Source organism: Hyperoodon ampullatus (genome assembly GCF_949752795.1).
Source record: "Hyperoodon ampullatus genome assembly, chromosome: 1".
Lineage (NCBI taxonomy): Eukaryota > Metazoa > Chordata > Mammalia > Artiodactyla > Ziphiidae > Hyperoodon > Hyperoodon ampullatus.
Window position 1 is genome coordinate 48,852,141 of NC_136914.1, and position 20,353 is coordinate 48,872,493.

Here is a 20,353-nt window from a genome sequence, read left to right on the forward strand (position 1 = left end):
ATGTTGTTTTGAGACGGAGGTCCCTTGCCATCCCTCCCCTCGGTTTTCCTCTGCAGAGCTGGAGGCCACTCCTGACAGCCCTGTGGCACTGTCTTCCTTCAGTTAGATGGCTCAGCAAAGGCTGTGTGTCGGTCATGCCCGAGGATGGCTGGTGGCTGGGGGAAGTCACCTGGTTAGCTGTGAGTGACCTGACATGAACCCTTTGTGCCTGCCAAGGGAATGAAATGTTTCTGTGGTTCAGGAACCCTTGGCTTTGACTTTTTGAAGTTTATTGAGAAACCAAGTCAAGTTACGAGGCAGAAAGCGATTGGAACATCCATGTGCAATTTCCCTTTAAAACATCAGGTTCTTACAGGGTAAGCAATAAAGAAAACATTCTAAAAGTCATCTTCAAAGTCAGTAAACATACATAGGCATAAACGAAGCAGGCTGTAGACTTGGAATTACTCAGGCCTCTAGGTGTATGACCTAAGGCTCAGTGAAAACAACAAAAAGTCTTGAGAAGGTCATCAATTTTCGTCATCAGTTAGAAAACTTGGCAGTGTTGGTCCCTGGCTTCTGAATCTGTGTTGAATCCCAGCTCTTGACTGCCTGGCCCAGCTTTCTGTGAGTACAAGGAAACTGGCGTTCACCCTGGGGTCGCTTTTTCTACTTGTAGTTCCCTGGTGGTCAGCAGGGCCAAGCTGGGATCCTGGGCCCCGATTATACACAGCTGCTCCTGGAGAAGTCTGTCCTTTCGCCTTCCCTGCAGGGCGGCTCTGGGACTAGAGAGGGGGCGGGGCCCTCTCTGCAAGCACCTGCCTTGGCTCAGGCAGGGATTTGCCTTTGAAATTTCTTCTTTTCCTCCAGCTTCTAACAAATCCCTTTGCATTCACTTAGGTGTAGACTCAAGGAAGACCTTGGACATGAAGTCAGGCTACCAAGAGTCTAAACCCAGGTCTGACACTTCTTGGTTAGTCCTGGGAAAGTTACGTTAGCTGAATCTCTGTTTCCTCATGGGTTATGATTTCTCTATGAGAGGGTTTTTGGTTGCAAGCAAGAGAAACCTCTAATTTAAGTAAAAAGAGCATGTATTGGAAGGCTATAAAGTGGGTTACAGATCCCAAGGAAACATGTAAAGAAGAAAGGGGCAGGGGCCGGGGAAGCTTTAAAGACCCAAGTCACAGGAGCCCATGGGTCATCTGTGCGTCCTGGGAGAAAACGTCTGTCTACTGTGTTTTCCATCCTGAGGCTCTGTGCTCAGTATTCCGGGGCCAAGGAAAAGGAATTGGGTACCACACCACTGCCTGGTGCAGGAGAGGAAAGAAAATGAGGGCTCTGACCAGCAGAAAGGGGAGTGAGTATCTAACAACCAAACGTCCAGTGCAAACACCCCAAACTGCAAACTGCACAAGGCTTTTAACAAGTGTTTGTACGTATTCCTCGCAAACTGGAAGGGTGTGGACTTTTTTTCTCTCATGCTTATTTAGATTTGGCAATTGCTAGAGGCACTCATTGGTTTCTTCCTACAGACATTTAGTAAGCACCTACTAGGAGAGACCATCTGATTCCGAGGAGAGAGCACTAGGCAAGAATTAGAAGACTTGAGCTTAGGTTCTGACTCTTCCACTGCCCTGAGTCCCCATCTGTAAAAGTTGGACGCAAATACTTGCTCCGTGTGTGCCACAGGCTTGTTAGAAAGATTAAATGATATCAAATGGCATAGTGTGGTCAAACCCTTGGAAGAGCTGTACAAGTGTCAGATATTTATATGACTGTGTATAGCTTTGTGCTAAGTACTAGAGAAGAACGAAGACGCATCTGATTTTATGTATAGGTATGCATTTGTTTATTGTTTGCTTGTCTATTTTTATTTTAAAATCTAGAAAAGACTTGAGGCATACAAGTTTCTTAAGCTTCCTTGCAATCTACCTGAGGCTTCAAGCTCATTTCTTCACAATCTAAATGACGTCACTAAGCATTTTATAACCGAGTGCCAGGCTCCATGGTTGTTCAGGGATGAGAAACCCCACGTGTGGCTGTGGTTGGGAAAGGCCTCCGGAGGAGGTGGTAGCCCCACTGCCTAATGCCTTCGTACCTTTGTCTAAATTAGCTCTGTTCAATCGAAATATAATGTGAATCACATATGTCATTCCAGGTTTTTCTAGTAGCCACATTAAAAAAAAATAAAAAGAAACAGATGCAATTAGTTTTAATAATATATTTTTAGTTTACTCATTCTGTCTAAAATAGTATCATTTCTGAATGGATAAAGAAGATATGGTACACACACACACACACACACACACACACAATGGAATACTACTCAGCCATAAAAAGAACAATATTTTGTCATTTGCAGCAGTGTGGATGGACTTGGAGAGCATTATGCTAAGTGAAATAAGTCAGAGAAAGACAAATACCGTATGATATCACTCATCTGTGGAATCTAAAAAATACAACAGACTAGTGAATATAACAAAAAAGATTCATGGATATAGAGAACAAGCTAGTGGTTACCAGCAGGGAGAGGGAAGGGGCAGGGGTCAGGGAGTAAGAGGTACAAACTATTAGGTATAAAATAAGCTATAGGGATATATTGTACAACACGGGGAATATAGCCAATATTTTATAATAACTATAAGTGGAGTATAACCTTTAAAAATTGTGAATCACTGTATTGTACTGTACACCTATAACTTATATAATATTGTAGAGCAACTATGCTTCAATTTAAAAAATAAATAAAATAGTATCATTTCAACATGTAATCAATATTAAAAAGTTGAGATATTTTACATTCTTTTTTTTTTTTTTGGTACTGGTTTTGAAATCTACTGTGTATTTTACCCTTACAACACATCTCAGTTCCAATTAGCCACAGTTCAAGGGTTCAGGAGACACAGGGCTACCAGGTGAGACAACACAGCCCTTGATGAAACAGGAAGAACAGGTAAGCGGCAGAGAAGGAATAGACATGGCAATTTAGTGACCATCTACTATGGACCAGGCAGGCTCAGGACTGGCATGAGGCATTTGATGGACAAAACATCAGTCCTGTTTTTATGTAAAATTTTGATATTTTGTTCATCATAAATTTTTAGCATTAATTTTGATCTTTTTAAATTGCATTAAAGTATTATTTGTTTTGACTACTGAGTGTTCGGGCCCTCTTACATTTTGTACCCAAGGCAGGTGCATCACTTCCCTCACCCTAGTCTCAGGCCTGGCACCAGACACTTCCTACCAACTTTGCTAATACCTCATGTGGGGGCACTCACAGGCACCAAGCTGAAATGGATATCAAAACCAGGAGTGAACTCCTCTCATTTACTAAACCTTAGGCATTCGTTTTGTTAAATGGATTTTTAATTGAATTCAACTTAGAAATAAAAAGACATTGGTAAACGCATTGAAATTGAAACTGAATCTATGAACTGAAAAATTTGAAAATATTTCGGGACCAAACTATAACCCAGGAGAGAGTTCACTGGCTTTGATTCCCTAGTTAAGGTGACCCTTGACCATTGCATTTCCCAAATTATGGGGGGAAAGAATGAAAACAACACTTTTTTCCCCTCTCTCCGGGGCCTCATTTCCTTTCCACATTATAGCTTAAATCTCCATTATTTAGGGAGTCAGTATCTGCAGTCTCCCCCAATATAGGTTGTATTGGGAATGTTATATTGAAAATAACTTTGATGCTGAAAGAAAGGAAAAGTATTACTTAGTAAAGTGTTGCCTATTTTCAAACAAAATCCTCTTCTTTTAGGGAACTCAGAAACAAAGAAGATATTCAATTTGGAGATAATGGAACAACAATATCTGCCGTGAGCAACAAGGCCTATGTTTTTGAACGAGATAAATCTGTTGGAGACCCTAAAATTGACTTACTTAGAACATTAAATATTCCTGCATTGGTAAGTAGGCATTTTAAATCTCATTATTGTGGATTTTAGAAGAAAGGAAAAAGCTAAGTTAAGGCCATTATGGTTTTACCTTTAGGAGCTATTAAGTTATATATATGTGTGTGTGTGTGTATACATATATATATATTTTTTAAATGTTTATATATATGTGTGTGTGTATGTATATATTTATATTTTCCCCCCTTCTTTAAAGTTCGTTTCAGACTTTTTTTGAGGTCTTTCAAATGTGGTCTTTTCAAATGGTGACAAAATGTAAGTTTTAGGATTTTTTTTACAGTTTCCTCCTGTGTGTTCACATGAGGCCCAGGAGACTTCTTCTATCCCCTCTGAGGTTCCCACTCCAACTCCTGGGTGACCGCTACATATGCAGCTGGACACTTATGGTGGACCCAGGACCTGGAAAGTATTAGATCCCAGGCCTGGCCCTGCCCAGCTGGCTAGTGGGGCAGAGTTTATGGGGACCCAGCCTCTAACCCTGATCGGGAGGAAGATGGTGCCACCTTGTGGCTAAAGATGCCAATATATTGCAAGAGTTTCTCCCCTTCCGTGGTGTTGGGAGAACTCAGAGTTGCTAGTGAGGATGCTAAGATGACAGTTACAAAACGTAATACTGAGAGAGGACAATAAGTGAAGAGTCTTATTCGTCACACTCAGCCAGAGAGGAGCTCTTTGGTTAACCTCTCAGCCGTTTGATCTCAAGGTTTTACATTTACGTTTGCAGCCCCCTTTGCTGAAGGGGCAGTAGGAGAGTGGGGTGGGGACACTGCTCTCTGAATGTGCCTGTGTTCCTCAGACCGCCATGGAATGGGCCCAGCTACCCTTTCTCCACGAGCTCATCGAGGCCCTGTTGAAGGCCTATCAGCAGAAGCTCTTTGTGACCCACACGGTGGAGGAATTGCTCTGGGGCTACAAAGATGAGATCTTATCCCTCATCAACGTTTTCAAACCTGACATCTCTCCCTATTTTGGCCTGTTCTATGGGGTAAGTCAATTTTTCTTTTCAGAGATTCTTTGTTCAGCTGAGGAGGAGGGCATTCCAAGCCAGATTTTATCTTCACTTTGGGTTTCTTCTAGGAGAAGACCAAAGTTGCTTGGAATTCTAGATCTCTTGTAGAGTATGTGAAAAATAAGAAAGTGCTTTAGTAGGGGAAAAAAAAAAAAAACTTCTCCCACAATTTCAACATGCTACCAGTGCTGACTTTGAATGAGTGTCACTACGAAAAATATATAGAGTGTGCTGTGCCATTAATCAGGTGCAGTCTTTCAAAGTGTCATAAATTTCAGTGATCAATGCCGAGTCTTGTTTTGATGACTTGGAGACTAAACCCATGGATCAGTCTGACAGAGGCAAATAAGAAACTAAATAGGGATGTGATAGTCCATTAGGGGTGGGAGCTACTTATTAGATTTTTAGACATCTTATTTGTGAAAGAGGCTGGATAATTTGAAACTCTGTGTGTCCCTCGTCTATGATTTCTTTTGTTTATAAGTGGAATTTTGTATCATTTTTTGTAGATTTTATTTACTTTGGCTTGAACCCCAAAATATCAGCATTCAAGTAATTATTATTCAAAGCATATGTTATTGCTGCCTGAGCTTCAAATGAATTAAAATTAAAAGCAATAAAAAATCTATCCTCCCCCCCCAAAAAAATACTTGATTAAAATGGATAGTTGGAAGGTTGGTAAATGACAAACTTAAACTCAGGAAGAGATGTAGGTTCAGGACAGGATATGGAATTATGATGAATTTCCCTATCTTTAAATTTGTGGTTATTCTCTGGGTCTAACTACTGGAGAACCTCACCCTCATCATGTAATCTCTTAGCATTTCAGTTGCTTAGTGGTAATAATACTGCCCCTCTACCTTCAGGGATATATAAACTTAAAAACTGTTCAAACGAAATGGTAAACAACTTTTAAATATTATCTTTGCAAGAGGAGGGTGGTCCTAGGAGCAGGGCCCCACCAACCCTAAATCCTTCACTCTGGGCAAGCAGACCCAACAGATGTTCCCTAGAAGCTTCCATCTCACAGGAGCCAGCTTCCACAGGACCAGACGAAGCACCGATTTCTTGTTAAGCTGTGACTAGACTCCCTTCTAGAAATAATTTCCGGGAAACTTCCTGCAGAAGGATACAAAGGTTTCCTTAAGCCCCCTTTGGTCCCAGTGGCTACCATCCATCTGCCAAGTAGATCCTGTTCCTAATACCTCAGTATTTCTCTGATAACTTTCATTGTATAGCTTGCTTTTTGTTTTTACACTGACCTCATCAAACTTATAACTAATATCCTTAAATACCTGTTAAAAATGTAACTCACATTTACAGACAGATTTAAAAATTGGCACTTTTGCTTTCCCGTGGCAAGGATGTGTGGTTTTACTTTATATTTTTTCTCTCTCTGCCTCTCCTTGCAAGCACCACTGTAGCTCTACAAGGCCCTGTTAGTGAAAAGCCCTGGCATTGCTCAGTTAGATTAGCACCTGGTATAGATTTCCCACATGCAGGAATAGAGCATGAGACTTAGACTCAGAGGGCCTGGATTTGCATTCTGACTTTCTCGCTCAATAGCTATGGGACTTTCCTGAACCTCAGCTTCATCATTTGTAACTTGAGGCTAAAGGTATCTACACTTCAAAGTTTGCTTAGAATGGCCAAATGAGAATCCACAAAAGTGCTTTGCAAACTCTAAGTTGAAACACATTTTAGGAACCATTATTCTTTTTCCCCTCCATGACTGGCTCAAAATAAAGACCCTGAATTAATATGAATGACTGGTATATGTTTCCATTTTGGAACCAAATAAACTGTGTCTAGTGTTGTTGGTAAAAAGGCAAAGGTGTTTCTTGTTCAGTTTTTCATCTGCTCTGGCCAATCCTGACTCTGTCTCCAGCAGCACAGAGATCCCTACTTGGGCCGTCATTCATTCAAGACTGGGACAGACCACGGGCTTCTGCACCTCACTGGCCCCTCCTGCTCTGTACCCGTCTGAGCCCGGCCTCAAATCTTTCCTTAATCCCAGTGGCGTCTGCCACATTCCGCTCTGATCCCCTAGGCCTGTGTGCCCGTTCCACCTGCTCCAATACACGTTGTGATAAAAAAAGAAAACCTTAGTTAAGGCTGTTGAACACTTTTCCTTCAAAGACTTTAATGATGAAACAGCCAAACAATTAATGGTGCGGGACAGGGTGTGTGAGTGAGAAGGATGAGGTAATACAGACAGTGTTGGCACAGAGCTCCTGAGAACAAGGGACCTGGCTGAATATCAGGTGCTCTTCTTTGCATACTGGAAAGCCAATCAGCAAATCTTTACCCGTTGATTTTAGGGTACCTCTGTTTTCCTTGGCATAAGAGAGTTCAAGCACCTCCCAGTGAATGTGGGTTCTTGGATGTCTAAAGCGATGGTGGCTGGGGAGTATCCTTGAGAGGTCAGCCAGTCCAGCCAGTTGTACTGGGAGGAGGGATTACGCATGTATTACGCTAGTGGTATGAATGTTGTCTTATTCTTAGAACATTTCTCAGCCTCCTGCAGTAATATGTTCCTTGTATTCAACCCACAACCCTACTGCAATAACACAAAACCTATTTATTCCTGCTTGTTCTCAAATAACAAAAGTTCTAGCAAGTAACAGGGAAGCATTGACATTCAGGGTCTGACTCTTGGGCCAGTAACAGCTGGGGAGAACTCTTGGACATACTCTGAAATATTTAAATGCTTAACCACTTAGCTTAACCCACATCTGAGTTCATTGGAGAACTTCAAGAAGTAACACAAGCATTTTTTAAATTTGGTGGTTCAGCACTTTTTATGTGAATTTGCTTCTAAGCTGTTGTACGTTCATATTGTTGCCCTTAAAGAGGAGTCCTTTCTCATACCTTAAAGTCATGTAAAATTTCATATGTGGAACACAACATGACTATTATGTATGTGGGCCATGTTGATATATTGACATAGCTGGTGAAGTAGTGTTAAGTGATAAAAAGAAGAACCCAAGTAGGCAAAAAATTGAAAAGAGAATTCACAAATGGTATGAATTTTTTTTAAGGAAAATGACTGAATGAAAAAAGAGTTCAACCTCAGTGAATACAGAAATTCGAAAAGACATAAGAAACCCCTTTTTTGTTGATCCAATAAGCAAAGTTTAACAAAAGGCATTTGGAGAATGTAAACTGATTTATCTTGCTGTTTCCACTGGGTGACCTTGAGCAACTTGATACTATGTTTCAAAAGTTTAAAAAATGTTCATGTTCTTTTATCTGGCAATTTCACTTTTAGTGATCTATTTAGAAAATAAAAGCACGGAAAAAGTTTTTAGTCATAAAGATATTCATACATTATTTATAGTAGCAAAACAATTCAAAACTAAATATCCAATAATAAGAAAATGGTTAAATTATTTCCACATAATATTATGGAGTCATTAAGTTGTACCTAGGAAGAACTTTCGATAATACAGACAATGTATTATACACATAAGTAAAGAAATTGTATATATGTATACACAATTGTATATATGTATAAAAATTGTGTATAGAAGATACTATATGTATATGTTATATATAATATATCTTAGTTCTATAAACAAATTTTGTGTAGAAAAAAGACTGAAAAGAAACAGACCAAAATACTAAAAAATAAATACATGTATGTTGCTTCTTGAAGTCCTCCATTTAACTCAGATGTGGTCTAAACTAAGTGGTTAAGCATTTAAATGTTTCAGAGTAACCCACGCTATTTCCCAGAAATCAAAGCTCCATCCCAGATGAAGAACTTGTAAGAATGTACAGTGTGTCTGTCTGTGCCATTAAGAAGTGTAACTTGGAAAGAATATACAGCTCAAGAAAACTTTAATTGAAAAATGGGATTATATTAATACCACTTTTTTTCTATTCAAGTATAATTGGGTCCTGGCCCTAGATTTATGCTTTTTTATTTTTTAATTGAGATATAATTCTCTTAACATAAAATTCACCATTTAAAAGTGTACACTTCAGTGTTTTTTAGTATATTCACAAGGGTGTGCAACCACCAGCACTTTACAATTCCAGAGCATTTTAATCAGCCCCTCCCCCCCAAAAAAAACCCACAACTTGTTAGCAGTCATTTCCATTCCCCCCTCCCACCAGCTCCTGGTAACCATGAATCTACTTTCTATCTCTATGGATTTGCCTATTCTGGACATCCATATAAATGGAATGAAATTCATATGAAATCATATAATATATGATCTTTTGTGTCTGGCTTCTTTTATTTAGTATAATGTTTAGAAGATTCATCCATGTTGTAGCATGTATCAGCACTTCATTCCTTTTTATGACTGAGTAATATTCCATTGTATGGATATACCACACTTTGTTTATCCATTCTTCAGTTGGTTTATTTCTACTTTCTGGCTACTATGAATAATGCTGCAAATGAACAATTGTGTACAAGTTTTTGTATGACCATTAGATATAAACCTTGGAGCGGAATTCTCTTGGGTATATCCATAGGAGTAGAATTTTGGAGTCATCTGGCAACATTATGTTTAACTTTTTGAGGAACTGCCAAACTGTATTCCACAGCAACTGCAACATTTTACATTCCTACCAGCAATGCAGGAAGGCTCTAGTTTCTCCACATCTTCACTGACAATTGTTCTTTTCCTTTTTTTTTAAATTGCCATCCTCATGGGTATGAAGTTGTATCTCATTGTGGTTTTGAATTGCATTTTTCTAATAGCTGACAATATTGAGCATCTTTTCATGTACTTATTGGCTATTTGTATATTTTCTTTGGAGAAATGTCTCTTCAAATCCTTTGTCCATTATTTAATTGGGCTCATACTTTTTAAAACCATAAAGTAATAATATGGTTAATATGGGATTTAGCAAAATAGTTACTACTGTATTCCCTAGTTGTGGTTCAGTCTCATGAGGCAGTTAGGCCCAACTAGGGCAGTTTCATACAGATTAAATGTGTTAGTTACTGTATCAGTTAGGGTTGTCTAGAAAGACACAATCAATGGAGATCTATATATCTGTTCAGGAATTTATATTAAGGAATTGTCTTATGCACTTGTGGGTCCTGGCAAGTGGCAAGTCTGAAATCCATAGGACAGGCCAGCAGGCTGGAAGCCCAGGCAGGATTTCTATGTTTCAGTCTTGAGGAGAGAACTCCTTTTTCTCCAGGAAACCTCAGACTTTGCTTTTAAAGGCTTCAACTGATTAAATGAGCCCACCCACATTATCAACAGTAATCTCCTTTACTGAAACCGAACTGATCACATCTACAAAATACAGCAACATCTAGAGTATTGTTTGACCAAACAACTGGCCACCATAGCCTAACCAAGTAAACACATGAAATGAACCATCACAGTTACCATAAATGACCATATTCTCTTATTTTCAGAAAAATGGGACTAATGATGGAGACTATGTTTTTCTAACTGGAGAAGACAATTACCTTAACTTTTCCAAGATTGTGGAATGGAATGGAAAAACGTAAGTCTAATGATTTATTGGTGTAATTATTTTTTCAATTTTCATTTAATTGAACATCCACTTCTGCTTTATTTCAAAGAAGTTTAGCACTATCACTTTTTGGATGAAAAATCTATAAATTAAAAAAATCTATAATTATGTAAAATATCCTATAATATAAATAATATACTATAAATATGTAAAATTATTATCTTGTAAACCAAGATTGGGGTAAGGTACTTCGCAAATTAAATATTAATGATAGGTAGGTTTCTCATGGTTAGTCATGAATCACAAGCCAATGAAAAGTTTTGCTCTTCCACTTAGTCATTGAATGATATGTAGCTGCAGCACAAATACTTCTCAAATCACTGCTTGTTTTGGGGGAAGGAGAGAGGTTCTTTTTTTAATTTAATTTAGTGATTCTGCATTGTTTGTGTATTTTTTTAAGGTGAAATACATTTGAGTTCAGCATTATAGCATTTCAAAATATTTTTAATGTTTATAATTCATAAACAAACTACCTCTAAATAGGGACTGAGGCAGCTTGCAATAAAGCCACACATAAAGCAGAATGATATTTTTAAGTCATAGAAATTAGAAATCTTCGAGAGAAAAGGAGACTAATTCTTCAGGAACTATGGTAAGAGGAATTTTGTTCTTGAACATTAAATTTACTTCGCAGCTTCCCAGAAATACAGGCAAGAAAACTGGCGTGGAATATTATCTGCACAACTTTTCTGTAAAGCAAAAACTGTTTTTAAATTTTAAGTTTATTTAAATTTTTTAAAACACACATATCCATGTACATACACATACATTTGCGCATGCATGAGGGTGTGCATGTATGCACACACACACATTCCCAAGGATATAAGAACCCTAAAAGAATATGAGAAACTGGCAACAGTATTGCCTTTGGAGGGTTAACTAGATGACTGGGTACTGAGCTGGGAGGGAAATTTACTTGTAAACAGAATACAGCTGGATTTTGTTTTAAACCCAATCTGTTATTTTCTTTCCACATTTTGTTTCCATATTTTCTTTTTCCTTTTAATAGGAGAGTTTAATCCTTTTATATACATGTTGTAATTACTGATACATTTACAATATAATGATATATTATTTGATATATTTAGACCTATTTAGACATTATTTTTCACCCTTAGCTGGTTTATATCTATTCTACCCTTTGATTATCTTTAACAATTTTTTTTCTAACAGAATCTAAAGCTATCTATTATCTCTCTTCTTCAAATGAGACAATAACTTTACCCATTTCTTAATACCCACACCTTTTATGTTATTCTTGTCTACAACTTGTTTCACCTTCTTCAGAAGCCAAATTAAGTAAAATTTCATTATTTTTATAGTAAATAATTAAATATACCAACATATTTTATTAATTTATTATTATTTTTCCTTCTCACATCTTCCCCTTGGATTTAGTTTTCTTCTTGCTGAAGGTCATTAGTACAGTGGTTCTTAAACAGGGGCAATTTTGCTCTCTAGAGGACATTTGGTGATGCCTGGACACATTTTTGGTTGTCACAACTGGAGGTTGCTACTGGCATCTACTGGGTGGAGACCTGGGATGCTGTTAACCATCCTGCAGTGTACAGAACAGTCCCCCACAAAGAATTAATCAGTCTCAAAATGTTACTAGGTTGGGAAACACTCTATTAGTAGTTCCTTCAGTGAGGATCTGTGGGTGGTAAACTTTCTTAGATTTTGCATATTTAAAAATATCTTTATTGCACTTTCAGCTGTTAATGGTTTTAGTTGGGTATAGAATTCTAGGTTGACAGTTCAGAATTATGAAGATGTTACTCCATTGGCTTTTGATATCTATCTTCTTCCTTGGCCTTTTGCAGTTTTACTGCAACATATCTAGCTTTGAATTTATTTTATTTATTCTATTTGGCCCTTGGGGCATACTTTCAATCCAAGGTCTCGTATCTTTCTTAAATTTTGGAAAACTTTCAGCAATTATCTCTTAAATTATTGCTTCTCTGTTATTCTCTGTATTCTCACTACCCTCCCACAAACTCCTATTAAATATTTATTGGAGCCTCTTGATATAGTCTCTGTATCTTGACGCTTTAATTTTTAATCTTTCTGAGTTTATATTTGTAGAAATTCCTTAGAGTGATCTTTCAGTTAGCCAGTTCTTTCCAACTACCTACAGTCTAGAGCTTATCCCTATATGGAGTTTTTCTTTCAGAAAACTTTTTTATTCTGTTTTTATTCTGAAGCTTTCTATTTTTCATTCTTTGGGTCTCTCTACTCTTATCTCATTCTTTTTTGTTTGTTTTTAATAATTTACCATTCTTTTTTATGGATGTTATTCTTCCATTTGTCTCTTTGAGGATACTAAACAACATATTTATTAGCCAGATTGTTCAATTATTTTAATTTCTTCTCAAGTGAATTCATTTTATTGTTGATTTTGTTGCCTATCTCTTAGTATAAGTTTCTTTCATTAAAAAAAATGTTGACTTGCAGAATAATTATTTGGGAAGTCTGTCTGTTATCTATCTATCCATCTATCCATTCAACCATCCATCCATCTTCTCACCTCTCCCTAGGTAACACTTTTGCAGTTGGCTCCATGCAGCCTACCTAGGAACCCCAACACCAGCACACATGGTGGGTCTCCACCTCACGATTACCCAGGGTTCATCACAGATCTGGCCAAAGAGGCAGCAGACAGCTTGACTCAGGTTCTGGATGTGAGGCTGTGCCTGGGGCTTTCTGCCTCCCAGCAACTCAGCTTTGCTTTCTTCAGCCTCTCTCGCTGACCAGAAAATCCCTGCCCCCAGATCCTGGTTTCACACCCTTGATAGACCACTTTTAATCCTCATTAACCTCAGGAGCTAGACTTGTAGATCTTTCTCCTGGCTTCCAGACCTGCAGCCCAGTGGGCCGGCAGTTGTAGCCCTACTCACAACTTGGCAGTTATCACCTTTCATTGTCTACGGAGATGTTCTTTTGTGTTTGAGTAGGGTGTAGACCTTTTAAATGTTCTCTTTTTTGTTCTATCAACCACTGCTCTGGAAGATGTCCTCAATTCACGAACTTAGAAGGCCACCTTGACCAGAAGTTAGAAGAATTACTATTTATTGCCTGTCCTTTCCTGTCTTTTGCATTTTATACCATTTTTCAAGGAATTAATTTTTAAAAACCCGCCATCTCAACTGTGCTGTCAGTGAGCATAAAGTTGATTCAAGGTTAAACTTTCTTGTGACCCAAAAGAAATCCTCCCTTAGCTGTTTGGAGGGGGAGACAGTTAATGCTCTGTCACAAATATTATCTCCCTGCAATATCTGTCCAGGGCTCATCTGTCCACGGGCTGGCTGTGAACAAAGCTACTGTAAATGCCAAATGGATCACTGCTTTAAGGAAGTGTGTATTCCCAAACCTCTACGTGAGATACTCTGTTTTAGAGGAAGGGAAGAAGGATTTTTGGCTGTTGCCTCTATCAGAATTGATTGGGGATCAGGGGCCTGCTTTTCCGCCTCTTGATCCAGTCCCCAACCAATACCACCCTTGTGTCTGCATGTGAATAAGATTCTGTGGGTAGCCAGCTCCCAGTTGAGTCTTGAAAAGTCCTGACCATTAAAAAAAAAAAAAAAAAAGCCTAAAATCAAGTGTGACCCTCTGGACTCTTTCTTGTCTCCCAATGACAGGTCTCTTGACTGGTGGACAGCAGACGAGTGCAATATGATCAACGGAACAGACGGAGATTCTTTTCACCCATTAATCACCAAAGACGAAGTCCTTTATGTCTTCCCATCTGATTTTTGCAGGTAAGAACCTGAAAAATAAGTCCTTTGACTGTAAGACCACCAAAAATGTGAGGAATTATATGTAGTTGCACTTATTTGGTGAGGATATGTATGCTTAGTGAGTGATCAACGATGATGGCATATTGAGAAACAGTGAAGTGTAGTGGTTCACAGCACTAACTCCAGAGCCCGGCTGTGTTGGTTTGAATACCAGCTCCACCACTTACAGCTGTGTGACCTTGGGAACATTATTTAACCACTCTGTGCCTAACTTTCCTCATTTGTGAAATAAGCATAGAAAGAGTTGCCTACCTTGGGAGTTGTTTTGAGGACAAATGAGTTACTTTAATAAAATACTCAGCCCAGGGCCTGTCACACTGTAAATAACATTAAATGTTAGCTCTTTGTTATTATGGTATGCTCTGTCAGGTGTGAAATTTGCCCTGGTCTTCTTCCGGTCAACAGGTGATCGCTCCATAGAAGGTAAAGAAAGCATACTGCGGTCCATATTTCAGAGATCATAGGTCTTTGCTGAGCTCTAACCTTCCCGTTGATCCCATCTGCTCACACGTGGCCCGCAAACTCTCCCTGGCTCCCACCTGCTGTTTCTCTCCAGACGCGTGTGATGAAGTCCCCTCTGTGGCAGGAAGGCCTCCTGCTCTGTGACCTGATTCCCAGCTCCCTGTCCTCACTGCTGCTTCTCCCACCCTTCACCCTAAAACCGCTCAGCTGAGAGGCTGATCACACAGCCTCCCTTTCCTCTCCCACTCACTCCTGCAAGGCTTTTCGTGAGATTTCTCCTCCGTCAGAAGTAATCTAGTTGCCTTTGATGCTATGGAGTCAATATTCTCAAGGTCAGCTGTTCTTCTGGCTTTCATATCTCACACAACTGAGCACCTCCTCAGTCAGCCCTGCCAGAATCACTATAAATCTCCCTCCTCTCTTGCACTGAATCAGTCACCAAGTGGGATCCGTCCTCAGAAAGAGCTCTGCTTTCACTCCATCCCTGCTCTCTGTGTCGCGGTGCAGACCCTTTCCAGCTTTCACGCGGGATATCTCAGTCCCCTTCCATCCAGCTGCTGTCTTCAGTCAATATTTGTGAAAGGACTGAAGGAAGAGAAAATATGTTTGGGTGCAATGGGTGAGACAAAGAAATTTCGGAGGATAGTAGGAGGCTTATTAAAGATATGGCACAGAGGAAACTCATTCTTGTTTGGTACCACTACTTCTGAAGAGCCACTTGGCAACGCTTGGTAAAGCCAAAGACGTGCAAACCCCATGATTCCGCACTTCTCTCCTGTGAAGGTTCCCTGACCTGAAGAACTAATGTACATACATGAAGGAGATTTATACAGAAAAGTTCACTGCAACATGGATTGTAGTTAGGAAAAATTGGAAGTGTCAACGGAAATAATAAACAGTCTATAATAGGAGTGGAAAAGAGTTTTATCTGAGCCAAACTGAGGACTGTAGCCTAGGAGACACTGATTCAAGGAGCACTTGAAATGTGTTTTATCAGACTACAAAATGGGGGAGAGGTACAAAGGCAAAAACCTCAAGGTTGCAGTTAGTTACGTGAGTTGTTTATCAAGAATTATAACTGGAGCTGGCAAGAAGTAAGAGTGCTTGTTAAGCAAGGATTGGTTAGGATCTGAAATGGTTGCATAGTTACCAGGGGAGACCTTGGTTGCAGCTGGCCACTGCTAGCAGATACTGTTTTGAGAATGGCTAGTGGTGTCCTTGAGTTTGATGCAGTTCAGAAAATTCAGGTTCTCAGTGATGCAGGAATGTGTCTGAAACCACATCCACAATGGCAACGCAGCTCCATCCTGAATGTGTGACCCACAATTACTCCATTTTGATTTTTAAACGCATTCTTTCCTTTAATGGTTAAAGCAGATGTACAATGCGTGTTTGACAGGCTATAAGAGAGGCTGTTCTCATTAGCATAAAGTTTAAGTTAAATCATGTGTAAGCCAGAATAACTTCCCCATATCTCAATATGTGAAAATTCCTTCCATCCAAAGCAATCTAAGTGCCTGTGAAAGGGAAAATATAAATAAATAATGGGGCTTCCCTGGTGGCACAGTGGTTAGGATTCTGCCTGCCAGGGCAGGGGACATGGGTTTGAACCCTGGTCCGGGAAGATCCCACATGCCACGGCAGAACTAAGCCTGTGCACCACAACTACTGAGCCTGGGCTCTATAGCCGCGAGCCACAGCTACTGAGCCCACGAACTGCAACTACTGAAGCCCGCGCACTAGAGCCCGTGCTCCGCAACAAGAGAAGCCACCACAATGAGAAGCCCGTGCACGTCAATGAAGAGCAGCCCCTGCTCGCCACAACTAGAAGCCTGCGCGCAGCAACGAAGACCCATCGCAGCCAAAAATCAAACCAAACAAACAAAAAGTTTAAAAATAAATAAATAAATAGTGGGGTATTTGTTTGATAGAATATCATATTAAAAGTAAAATATAACAACCAGAGCCATGTACATTAATGCAATAAATCTTAAAGATATAATGTTGAAGGAAGAAGCAAATTGTAAAAGAGAATATGGTATACTGTTTATATAACATTTAGAAATAACAAACAGTGCCACAAGTTGTTTATGAATATGCACGTAGGTGAAAGTATAAAGACCTGCATGGGAATGATAAACCCCAAATTCAGGATAGCGGTTACCTCTGGGGATGCAGAGGACCAGAATCAGGAGTGTTATGCAGAGAGCTTCAGTTGTGTCCGTAAATATACATTTTATTGATCTAAGTGGGTATTTGTTATAAAAGGTACTTACTATAGTATTTTCTCTGTTTTTCTGTTTGCTTAAGATTTTCATGAAAAAAATGCTATGGGGTGGGATGCGCAGTGGAAGGCAACTCCTGTAAGTCACAACCCAGGGAGAGATGTGTGCCCCCTGTGCTTCAGAGATGAAAAAGTGAGGCCCCAAAAGCAGTTCCCCTCAGTCTTTGGATGCCTTCAGATGCAGGACTGAAGGATCAGTTACCACAATGTATGTGAAAAGTGCCTTGGCTGTCACTCAGGTGCTGTGCAAATAGAAGGGTGGTTAGTATCATAAGGGACCACTGTTTGAAACTCTGTAACCACTGAAGTCAGAATGACGTTGAACACCATTGAAATAAGTGACCTAGGCAAAATATGGAAACTATTTTTATTTGGGGGAAATGGGTATCAAAGTATGTATTCTAATCAAGTATCTGTCTAATGGGGCACTTTTCCAGGCCTTCAGAATCTACCGGGCCACACCCTTTGCCAACTCTTCTGCTTTTGCTTTGCCTCTGCCTCACCCTGGCTTCCTTTGCTTTGCTTCTGCTTCATGCATACTGGCATGTGTCCATGCTAGTCTAGGCGACTCATTTCTTTCAGCACAAATATCCATTCTATCTCATTTTCTTGATTTTCTACCACACATTATGTTTTTTTCTAAGCCTTGTTAAGATGTTAGCATAGCTGCTGCCTCTTTTTTTTTTTTTTTTTTGCGGTACGCGGGCCTCTCACTGTTGTGGCCTCTCCCGTTGCGGAGCACAGGCTCCGGACGCACAGGCTCAGTGGCCATGGCTCACGGGCCCAGCCGCTCCGTGGCATGTGGGATCTTCCTGGACCGGGGCACGAACCTGTGTCCCCTGCATCAGCAGGTGGACTCTCAACCACTGTGCCACCAGGGAAGCCCTAGCTGCTGCCTCTTAAACATCTTTCATTATAATCTGTTCTCCTACTTTATTACATATTCAATGGGTTGAGCTCCTTTCAAGCTTTCTTTTGCCTCTTCATTTTCCACTTATCCTGTAAGCTTTTAGCCACGTTATACCCAAGAACGGTTGGCTAACTCACTGGTACGGGCAGATCATGCTGATGGGAGCTCACATTGACTTTTAATTTTTACTTCCTAACAGGTCTGTATATATAACTTTCAGTGACTTTGAGAGCGTACAGGGACTGCCTGCCTTGAGGTTTAAGGTGCCTGCAGAAATATTAGCCAATACCTCAGACAACGCTGGCTTCTGTATACCTAAAGGAAACTGCCTGGGCTCAGGAGTTTTGAATGTCAGCATTTGCAAGAACGGTAAGAACTCAGAGAGGGGACATGGGCAGGAGGGTCTGGATGCAGGATTGGTGTTCTTCAACAAGGAATGTTGTCAGCCCAATAGAAAGAGTGATTTTGACCTTTCAAGAATAACATTTTGTCAGAAACAGACTCACAGACATAGAAAACAGACTTATGGTTACCAAGGGGGAAAGCAGAGGGTATAAATTAGGAGTTTGGGATTAGCAGATACAAATTACTATATATAAAATAAAATAGAACAAGGTCCTACTGAATAGCACAGGGAACTATATTCAATATCTTGTAATAACCTATAAAGGAAGAGAATCTAAAAAAGAATATATATATATATATGTGTATAACTGAATCACTTTGCTGTATACCAGAAACGAACACAGCATTGTAAATCAACTGCAATTAAAAAAAAACGTTTTGTAACATGGCTATAGCATAGTTGTTTTTTTTTTTAAAAAAGCATTGGCTTTCCTGTAATGATTTTTATTCCTAGATTGCTATGTTATGTATTTCCTGGGCAGTAGTTTAAGAGTTTGTTTTTCTTTTTCTTGAAACCGGTCCAGGGCCAGTGTTTCTTAATGTCTGAGCTAATCTGCTCCTTTCCGTGAATGAGGGAGAATGATCAGGGGTGCAGCTGACAGAAGCATTTTTTTCATCACGAGGACTAGTTTTTGCAATCATATGCTGCATAATATTCACAGTAGCCTTGCTAGATGGACAGCCAGTACCCTCTTTTCATAATTGTGGAAACCAGGGCTCAGAGAAGGAACAGGATTTTTATAAAATCCTTACTTCTGAGCAAATTCCTGCTAGAACTTAGGGTCTTCTCATATTTGTACTGTGATCTTTCTTAGGCTACAATTCTTGTTTAAAGTTTCTCTTGAAAAACTTTGTAACTCCTTTCTCTTGATTAAAGTTGTACTTTTTTCCTGAATAATGTGCTAACTTTTGTCCCCTTGTCCATTTGGTTTGAAAATCTCCTTTTGGGATAACCCTCCCTTTCCTTGTCTGATGCGGTCATGGCTCCCAAGCCTGACCTCAGAACTGTCTGGAGAATCATTAAAAACATCTGTCCCAGGGCCCACCTGCTAGCACCCCAGAATCTGTAGTTTTAATGAGCTTCATGTGATTCTCATGAAGGTGGTACCTGAGAGATTGGGAACCACTGTTCTGGGGAATACACACCCCTGACCTAGAGATCAGACGTCTCCTGCTGGCTCACTGGGAGATGGTCCTGAAATGGCACCTGCCCGATCAACCCATGTTTCTGTGGTTCAAGGCACACATGTACGCACATTTTTCTTGTTGTTTTGTTAACAGTCTGCTTCCTCAAGAAGTTGATGTCAGAACCAACAGAAGCATTCTACTTTGCAACAGTCATACCTCTTGCTATAATCCTTTTCCTCTTGCCTGTTCTGTGTTCCCAGATGTGGACTGAAATATTACCCTTCAGGACTATCCTCAAGTGTTTTGCATTCCCCAGGGGAACATTCTGGCTAGTGGGATGAGTGAGCGTTCTGGAGTCAGGGGGATCTGGGGTTGAATTCTCTTTGTTAGCAAATTGGCCACATTGCCGAAGGAGGGTTCAAGACCGCAGTTTTCTCATCTGTAAAATGGGGGTGATTATAACTTCCTTGGAGGATTGTGTGAAGGTTAGAGATAATGTATGTAAAACACTCAGGACAGTGTCTGACCCTTATTAAGTCCTTAACAGATCTTTAAAAATACATTTTAAAGGTCAGTGTAGGAAATTCCCTGGCGGCCCAGTGGTTAGGACTCTGCCCACTCACTGCTGAGGGCCTGGGTTCAATCCCTGCTCAGGGAGCTAAGATCCCACAAGCCACGTGGTGCAGCCAAAAAAATAAATAGATAAAGGTCAGTGTAGGTCACAAAGAAGGAAATCGTGTCTTCGTGAAACTGTGTAGCAACAGAGAGCAGAACTGTGTGTGTGACAAGTGAGGTGTCTGAGCCATGGGCTGGAGTATATGTGAGCAGACTTAAACTACTTGCCGTTAAGCTAATTTCTCCCAAAATGTATTTTCCTGGCAGCAGTTGTTGAGTCCCCCTCCTCTTTTCAAGAGCAAAAGCTATCAATAGAATAGGTTTCCT

General features: G+C 39.9%; 1 protein-coding gene across 2 annotated transcripts in view; it reads left to right on the plus strand.

The window, feature by feature from the left end:
* The window catches only part of SCARB2 (scavenger receptor class B member 2), a gene marked incomplete at its 5' end in the record, with an annotated part of 65,143 nt that overhangs the window by 36,699 nt on the left and 8,091 nt on the right, over nucleotides 1-20,353 (plus strand). Inside the window, 5 exons of one of the 2 annotated variants that reach the window (XM_079717901.1) lie at nucleotides 3,752-3,899; nucleotides 4,702-4,890; nucleotides 10,304-10,395; nucleotides 14,064-14,183; nucleotides 18,078-18,247. In XM_079717901.1, the coding sequence (XP_079574027.1) occupies nucleotides 3,752-3,899; nucleotides 4,702-4,890; nucleotides 10,304-10,395; nucleotides 14,064-14,183; nucleotides 18,078-18,247 (719 nt within the window). The remainder of the gene's footprint in view (nucleotides 1-3,751; nucleotides 3,900-4,701; nucleotides 4,891-10,303; nucleotides 10,396-14,063; nucleotides 14,184-18,077; nucleotides 18,248-20,353) is intronic. The other variant, XM_079717902.1, reaches the window with a different exon arrangement.